This window comes from Rhincodon typus, chromosome 16 (genome assembly GCF_021869965.1).
Source record: "Rhincodon typus isolate 14 chromosome 16, sRhiTyp1.1, whole genome shotgun sequence".
Taxonomy (NCBI): Eukaryota; Metazoa; Chordata; class Chondrichthyes; order Orectolobiformes; family Rhincodontidae; genus Rhincodon; species Rhincodon typus.
Window position 1 is genome coordinate 56,769,703 of NC_063347.1, and position 9,560 is coordinate 56,779,262.

The window sequence follows — 9,560 nt, forward strand, 5'->3', positions numbered from 1 at the left end:
CTCTACCCAAACCTCCCCAGTCCTGAAGAAGAGTAATACCCAAAATATTGACTGCTCCTTTCCTCCAGATGCTGCCTGGCCTGCTATGTTCTTCCAGCCTCCTGTTTGTCTCCAAGTGATATGCTCACCCTGTTGCCATGATTCTCAAAGAATTCAGCCTGTGTTAGATTGTAATTTACTGCCCAAGTTTATTGTTATATTTTACCTGAAAACTGAAGATTGTTCTGACATTTTCTCAATAAAGTAGTTTCATGAGTGGTCTCTTTGCTAGTCTGATCCTATAACAATTAGAACATATGAACCCTGAAAACCAGAGATACCCAAGATGAATCTAGCTGTCCTCATCACTTCTTAGGAATGAAAGCCAGCTTTGATAAACCAAGCAGCAATCAAAGACACTTACATAGGAATATATAACATTACACCACTCTTCAACATTTAAACAGGTTTGAGATAGCACAAGCAAGTATTAGTTACAAAGTGAGATGGTGAGTGAGCTTCCCTTACAGTGCTCACATAAAGTTGAAGGATACAGGGTGACTGAGCCAGGTGGTTTAAGATTTGGAACAATGCAAAACACTGCAGCATGTTTCTAACCTTAATGCCAGTGCACTTGCAATTAAAGCTCAACAAGATAGAAACTACAGAAACATAAGGGGAGAAGAAAGCTTAAATAAGAAACATTAGAGCAATCCTAAACTTATCAGTTAAAAACATTCCTTAGCATTTACTAGCAACCTTTCAGCTTTTGTAATGAAAAGAAAATTCAAGTTATACAGGAGGGAAAATGGTGAGGCTAGAAACATAGAAAATAGAAGCAAGAGCTGACCATTCAGCTCTTCAAGCTTGCACCACCATTCCATATGGTCATGGCTGATCATCCAACTCAGTACCCTGTTGATTAGCAATGATCATACTGAATGGTGAAGCAGGCTCAAAGGGCCAAATGGCCAACTCCTGCTCCTATTTTCAGTGTTTCTATGCTCCCATTATTCTTTGATCCCTTTAGGTAAAAACCCACAGAAATAGTTAAAACTACTGTGAGCAAGAAATAGGTGGCAAGTTCTGTTTCGAAGGAAAATAAACAAAGTTCAAACCAACACAGAATTTGATAGCCTGTTTCCGTGTCACAAGAAATTAAACATGAAAATTTTAATAAAATTTAAAGTCAAATGAGTGAAACCAAGACAGTGTTGTGTTTCTTTAAATCTAGTCACTGTAAAGTATTGCAAGAACAATTGCAGCATCATCCATCTTCTGTTGTATAGAACCAAAAGTCAGTAATCCTTTCTCATCTGGCATTTTATGACAAAAACACAAGTTTGTTACTTACTCTATTATACACCAGGTTATTTTGTGGGAACCTTGAGTAATGTTTTGGTTGTGAACTAGTTGAGCTCTTGGTGTCAAGAATAAGGAACGTAACAGGTTTTACGCACTTAATACTGACTCCTGTCATGGACTAGGACATCAAAGTTGCACGTACGATTGTGATTGTGATTGTGAAGTCCTTTTATTTTAATTCAACATCATGCAACAAGAAACAGAAAACTGAAGAGATGAATTCAATTTTAAAGTTGCTTATTTGCATGTAGTTTTTGTTCAAAGTTTATTTTTCCAACTGTGGAAAAGGAACATTTTGTTTTCTAAGAGATAAGCCCAGCCTTGAAAATGTTTGGCAGAAATCCAAATGGCTCATAATTCCAAATAAATTCAGCTCTAAGCTCCGAGACCTAGGTCTTCACTTCCGCCCCCTGCAACTGGATCCTCAACATCCTGATCCATAAACTGCAATCAGTAAGAACAGGTGACAACACCTCCTCCACCATAATCCTCAACACTGGTGCCCTGCTAGGCTGTGTGCTCAGCTCCCTACTTCAGTTCTTATACACTTATGACTGTGTGGCCAAACTCCACCCAACTCCATTTGCAAGTTTGCTGCTGTAGGTTGGATCTCAAACAACAATGAGACAGAACACAGGCAAGTGACTGAGTGCTTAGTGGTATGGTGAAAAGACAACAGTCTCTCCAGTGTCAGCAAAATGAAGGAGCTGGTCATTGACTTCAGGAAGCGGAGTAGACGGCATGCCCCTGTCTGCATCAATGGTGCCAAGGTGGAGGTGGTCGAGAGTGTCAAGTTCCTAGGAGTGGTGATCACCAACAATTTGCCCTGGTCTACTCACATGAATGAGATGGTCAAGAAAGCACAACAACATGCCTACTTCAGGAGGCTAAGGAAATTCAGCATGTCCACAAGGAGTCCTACCAATTTTATAGATGCACCATAGAAAGCATCCTATCTGGATGCATCACAGCTTGATATGGCAAACTGCTCTTCCCAAGACTGCAAGAAACTGCAGAGTCGTGAATACAGCCCAGTGCTGTACAGAATCTAGGGCTCCTGGTTCAGAGGTTGGGACACTACCACTATGCCTCAAATTTACGTACACGCATCTAAAATAGATTCAGGTTCAAACAGGATACAACTGTAGCGGTTGCCACGGATGCCAGAAGGGAGGCTCTGGCAGGAGGTGAGGGGAAAGATGATATGAATTGCTATTCCAAGCACTTGAAGAGAAATTTCCGAGGTTTAAGCTGAAGTGAATAAATTATAACTTTCAAACAAAAATGCAATTGGAAAAACAGTCTAGGTGGTTCTTGTGCTTCAATAAAGCTTATTTTGGAGAAAAATAACTTGAACGCTAACAAGATGAATCAGTTCAACCACACTGCTAGTAGAATGCGGAATACTTTTAAAATGTCAACAGTAATTTAGCAGGTCCCTTTTAAGTAAATAAAATGTCATCTGAAATAAGAAAAAAGTGCAAATATATTCATGCCAGGAATCCAATGGCAATATTTGATTTCTGCTTACAAAAACGAGAATATCGTTTTCAAAGTAAAGTTTCTCCTGGTCACCTGAATGAGACAAAATAGCAAATAATAGGGTGCCCCGTTCAAAATAAAAGATAGGGATAGGAAAACCATAACATCAAATAGGAATTGAAAGAACTCGTCTTGATATAGTTTAACGGAACTTAAAAATCTGGTGATAATGCTTATTCTAGTGAAAGGGACGTACAGATTGAACTAGCTGATTTAATAGATATCTCTTAGAGATGTTTGTATCCTTACCTATCTCTTTCAGACAACTGAATGCAACAGTCACTAAAAGCATCAGAACCATAGAGGGTAAGATAAGCTAAAGATCTTGAAACAGAGGCTCACTTTGACCTTTTGCTAAGATCACCAGGTCTTCTAAAGTCAAGAACATTAGCTTGATTTTGGGATACAGGTATAAGTGTGATGTGATATCAAGTGTGATGTGATATCGTATGTGAAGCAACTGACAAGTAGAAATACATGGTGAAACATACAGAAGAATGTGTCCCAGACATGCTCAGCTCCTTGACAATGTTACATGAAACATTAATACAGCCAGAAGAGTGAGAAAACATTTATATACCTAGGAAATGAGACATTCTCCATAGAGACTTTAAAACAAACCAAAATAGAATTAATACACAAATACGCTGTGACTGCTTTGTAATATTCACAGTAAGTAAAACTAAAGGAATAAAATTCTGATTGTGATAATTGGTTGTAAGGACAAACAATAGTTAAAAAGAAAGATACGTGTGAAGAGCCTTTTAAGTATATGCACAATTTGTTGCCTTAATTGCACTTATATTAATAACTCAAGAATTACCAACACACCAGCAAAATGATACAAGATACCATTAAGTGATCTGAAATTTAGTTGGGGAATACTAGCTGCTACTAGGGAATACTAGGGATAGTTCAGTCTGCCAAAAAATACATTGTTACGGCTCCATGAAGATACATCCTCCTTTCAAATGGGAAGCTGTACAATTATTAGGTTACCAAACAAAATATTAATTATTAAACCCAACTATTACTAGAAACTAACACTAACTTAAGCTGTGAAGAGGAAAAATGTCTACAAAGAATATAGAAAGGTTTAAGTAGGTAAGAATTTGACAATTGGAGGATAACATAGGAAAATGTGATCTTACTCACATTGGTAGGAACAGAAAAACAGCATTTTATTTAAATATAGATAACTTATACAACTCCTGAAAAACTGAAGAATTTGGCAATCCTGGTACACAAATCACAAAAGGTTGGTATGTAGGCACAAGTGACTAGGTAGGCAAATTAAACATTCCCATTCATTGCAAGGGAAATTAAAAATAAAAAATATTTTGCTACAGTTGTATAGTGTGTTGGTGAGGCCACACAGAGTGCAGTGTACAGTTTTAGTCTTAAAAGAGATATACTTGTGTTAAAAACAGTTCAGGCAAGGTTCACTTGATGGATTCCCAGGAAGATGGACGAATGAGAAAAGGTTGGACAGGATGGGCATGTACCCATTGGATTCAGAAAAATGAGATGATCTTTTTGAAGCAAGTCGCAATTCTAAGGGGACTTGAAAGGATTGATGCAGAAAGGATGTATCCCCTCGTGGGAAAGACTAGAAGTAGGGGACAGAGTTTTAGGATATTCTTACATGTTTAGAATGGAGAGGAGGACAGATTTTTTTTGTCTCCCAGACTGCTTTCTCCAAAGAGTGGTGGAAGCAGAGTCACTGAATATTGTTATAGCAAAGGTACATAAGCTTATTTTAATAAGTTCATGATATGTGGAGACTGCTGACTGGGCCATTCATCATTGCCCAAGACTAACTGCGAAGAGGACACTTAAGAATCAACCATGTTGCTGTGGCCTGGAATCACATCTAGGCCAGACCAGGCAAGGACAGCATATTTCCTTCCCGAAAGGACATTGTTGTAAAAAGTCATTTGGTTCAGTAATCAAGGGTGGGTACACGGTCGCCGCTAGACCAGCTTTTTATCATAGATTTTTACTGAATTTAAATTTATTGAATGGGGGAGGTGGTGACCAAGTGGTATTATTGCTAAACCAGTAACCCAGACATCCAGGTATGTTCTGGGAACCCGGGTTCAAATGCCACTATGGCAGGCGTTGAATTTGAATTCAGTAAAAATCTGGAATTAAGAGTTGAGTTATGATAGGGAAGCAGGGATTCTTGCACTTCTCAGATTCTGAAGCAGTCCATGTCCAAGACCTGGACAACAGGCTGTAGTGAAAAGTGGCACATAACAGTCAAGTCTCACAAACACCAGGCAAAGGCCATTTCGACAAGAGACAGACAATCTAACATTGACATTCAATGATATTACTATCATGAATCCCTCGCTATAAAGATACTAGGAGTTACCGCTGACCAGAAACTCAACTGGACCGGCCATATAAACACAGTGGCTAGGAATCCTACAGTGAGCAGCTCACCTCCTGACTCCTCCAAAGCCTGTCTACGATCTACAAGGCACAATTCAAGAGTGTGTTGGAATACTTCCCACTTGCCTGGATGTGTGCAGCTCCAACAGCACTCCAGAAACTTGACATCAGCCTGGACAAAGCAGACCGCTTGATTGGCATCGCATTTACAAACACTCATTCCCGCCACCACGGAGGCTCAGTAACAGCAGTGTGCACTAGCTACAAGATGCACTGCTGAACTTCATCAAAGATCTTTAGACAGTACCTTCCAACCATCTAAAAGGACAAGGGCAGCAGATATATCCACTCCAAGCCACTCACCATCCTTTGAAATGTAATTGCCATTCCTTCACCACCAATGAGTCAAAATCCTGGAATTCCCTCCTTAGCAGCCCTGAGTGTCTATCTGCAGCGCATGGACTGCAGCAGTTCAGGAAGGCAGCTCACCGCCACCTTCTCAAGGGCAAATAGGGTATGCAATAAATGTTGGCCTAGCTGGTGACACACGTAACTCATGAGTGAATTTAACAATCTGAAATATAAGATTCAAGCCCAGCCCAGCTCAAAAACATTGATGATGATGATCAGGGGAGGGAAGGGTTAAAGTAATACAAGTCTGGAAAAGAACAGTGCAAAGACCAAAAGCTTCAAGCCACTGCGCGCTCCTTAAGCAGCCATAACATGGGAAGGATAAACTGCTCAATCTCTCTCCATAAGACAAGCCTCTCATATCTGGAATCAATCTAGGGTTATAATTACTATTCCTTGGAGTAGAATAATCAACCATATGTTGAAAAGTTTACTCAACCAACTAAAAATCTCACTAAATCTCTAGGTATTGTGTTGTATTGTTCTTTCCGTGCTGTCAATGAACTCAGTATTTATCCTTGCAAGGTTTAATCAAGATCATGGAAGTGTAAGAAGTTTTAAATGTAGTAAACCTCTAAATACAGAAAAACATTAAGAAAGATAGATTAATACTAAAAGAGGGAGAAATTACATGCAAGGTCCTTTTACTTCCGAAGAGAACATGTTTCGCTCAATGAGGAATATGGTTGCAGTTATTTTCATATGACTAAACTGTCTCTCAAGCTGGAGACTTAACAGGGGACATAAAATAGAATGCAAGCAAACAATAAGAGAATAAACTTTTATGAAGCATGTCAAAATGACTGGACTAGTAATCTACTTCCAAATCAGAGTAGATGCTGGATCAGTTGTTAACTTTAAATCTGACACAGATAATATCTTTGCTTAACAAAATGTTACGGGATATATGAGCCAAAAACCAAAAAACTGAGCTAGGCCACAGATCAGCCGTGGCCTCAACGAATGGTCGAACAGGCTCAATGACTGAATGGCTTACATATGTTCCTAGAACCTCAGGATAATGTTCTGGAGACGTGGGTTTGAATCGCACCAAGGCAAATAGTGAAATTTTAATTCAATATAAATCTGGATTTAAAAGCTAGGCTCATGGTTACCATGTAACAGTTGAAGTCATAAAAACCCATCTAGTTCACTAACGCCCTTTAGAGAAGGATATCTGCCATCTTTAACTGGTCTGGTCTATATGTGATTCCAGACCCACAGTAATGTGACTCATAGCTGCCCTCATGGCAATTAGTGATGGTTAATAAATACTGGCCTCGGCAGCCATGCCTACATTCCATGAAAGAATAAAACAAAGGATTCTGAACCGACGCTCATGTGTTTATATATAATGTGGTGCACAGTGAGATTCCACAGGAATAATAATGCACGCATGTTTAACAGTGCTCAAAGAGGATATTAAACACAGAAGAATGCAGTCCAAGGTGCCTCAAACGCTCTCTGCTTTTATGCTAATCTTTAACATATCACCCAAACTACTGAAACAGGCAGCGTCTCAGTTTAACTCATTTGAAACACAGTACATTTTGTCATGCAGCATCCTGAGGACTATACTGCACCAACAACTTAGTATCAAACTCCTGGCATGGTGCTCAAGCCCAAATCTTCTAAGTTTCACCAACCGAGCAAGACTAAACAAGAGTAAGAAAGAAAAGCACAAAACTAATACTTTGCATGTCAGATACCACAATTAAATCTCAGCAAGAATTCTGACTTTAACATTTAGCTAGGAAACTGAAGACCCTCTAGGTGCTCACCATTTTCCTCCAGGTCATCTTCATCATCACCATCGTTGTCCTCCATCTCCTCCTCTTCCTCTTCCACATCCTCCGACTCCACATCTGGATCACTCCCTGAGATAGACTCGTCCTCCATGGCCCAGAGCAGCAGACACTGTGCATTACAAACTCATTGTCCCCCCTCTGTGGACCTGTAACAGCAGCAGCACAAAACAGCAAATATAAGTAAACTTCAAATCTGATCCAACAATTGGAACAGATTTCAAAGGCTGTAAAGATCAAGTTCGACATCTCAGAGTATAGAGACAACACGATGTGGAGCTGAAGGAACACAGCAGGCCAGGCAGCATCAGAGGAGCCTATTTCTGAAGAAAGGCCTGAACCGAAACATCAACTTTCGCGCTCCTCTGATGCTGCCTGGCCTGCTGTGTTCCTCGAGCTCCACACTGTGTTGTCTCTGACTCCAGCATCTGCAGTTCTTGCTGTCTCAGAGTATAGACTATTCACTTGTGGGGAAAGGCACAAGTTGAACATAGAGAAAAAAATGCTGCCTGTCTTTCCGCCAGTTCCCCGATTTTAATGTTGCTATTTAACATTGTTATCAGAGACAAAACCATAGTGTAATGCAAGATAACTGCAACTAACCAAACTACAAACATGACACAAGTTTTGCTTTCACGTTTTGAAAATACAGTTTCTAATTCCATCTTTTCTTCACCCTAAAGATAAGATATGCTTCTATATGGTAAACACAAAAGTCATTAACTTCACTTATGCAATATTAAGAATAATCTAGAGACATACATACTCAAAAGAAAGCTCAAAAGAGAAACTGTTTGAGGGCACTAGGTAGTCTACATTAAAGAAAATCCTGGTGCACACTGCAATCTGATTGCAGGATTGTTATTGTTACCTGGGCCAAAACTGAAAGTTCCAATTTAGGAACCGAAATTGGTACACACGTTCATCTGTGGAAGCAGTGAGACTTTTGACTCTTTATGGAATTTAATCAGAAGGGAAGGAATGATAAAAATGGAACATAAAATTGATACCTTGAGGGTGACCAGAGATTGATCTGATTTTGGCCAACACCATTCAAAATTGCATGATCAAAGCTGAAATCTCTTCTGGGAAAAAATACCAATTCCTTATGTGCTCTGCCAAAGTGGTGGGACACCACGATTTGCATATCACTTGACCTATAACGCAGTCACTCATGCTGCAAAATCATCCATTTAGTTTGTCCATCAGCAGAGACTGAAGAAGTAGGCAGCATCAATTTTCAAAAGCAGATTGACATAATCTTGTTTTCCATAAGAACCACTCATGATTCATGGTAAAGGAGAAATAAACCTGCTGGCTTTCGCCTTTTTATAACTACAAATGATGCATCAGTTTCTACTAACTTTGACCCTTTACCTGAAAGCTGCAATCCCTATACAATATGAAATTTATCCGGTTATTCTAGAACTCTTCCCAATACAAGTTATGATTCTGCCGGAAAAATAAAGAATGGGTATTAGTTGCTAGTCATCAAACCAGAGACCCATCAACAAAAGTAATCCAGAGTCAGAGACTCCTAGCTGGTAATACTGGCCATATTTCATACCAGATAATGTATTCCAGAACTATTTTAAATACAATTCTGAAACACAAAATAGTTACATGTGGCTTTGAACGTCAGTAGTTTTTACAAGGACAATGTTCTTTTTTAACTTTAGTGTCTTCAAAAGCTGTGGACTGCAACGAGAAAGAATTGTTTCTAAAAACAAGAATTTCCCAGATGCTATATGATTTCATGCTAAGGAATTCAACATCTTTGAGAGTTCTTGGTTTTCACGGCTATGGATTCCTGAAATTTGCAGATGATTAGGGTCCGAGGAGTTGTCTACAGTTCAGCTGATTGGTTCTGAGCTAACTGGGCAGGTTAGAACTGGAGATAGTAGGAACTGCAGATGCTGGAAAATCTGAGATAACAAGGTGTAGAGCTGGATGAACACAGCAGGCCGAGCAGGAAGGCTGACGTTTCGGGCCTAGACCCTTCTTCATTTTCTTCTTATTTTCTGAAGAAGGGTCTAGGCCCGAAATGTCAGCTTTCCTGCT

The 9,560-nt window shown here is 39.5% G+C and overlaps 1 protein-coding gene across 5 annotated transcripts in view; it reads right to left on the reverse strand.

Annotated features, from left to right (window-relative positions):
- The window catches only part of rad54l2 (RAD54 like 2), a 118,186-nt gene that overhangs the window by 73,298 nt on the left and 35,328 nt on the right, over window positions 1–9,560 (reverse strand). For all 5 annotated transcript variants that reach the window (XM_048606531.1, XM_048606527.1, XM_048606528.1 and 2 more), the window contains one exon: window positions 7,476–7,648. In XM_048606531.1, coding sequence (XP_048462488.1) covers window positions 7,476–7,593 — 118 coding nt within the window. In that variant the 5' untranslated portion in view covers window positions 7,594–7,648. The remainder of the gene's footprint in view (window positions 1–7,475; window positions 7,649–9,560) is intronic.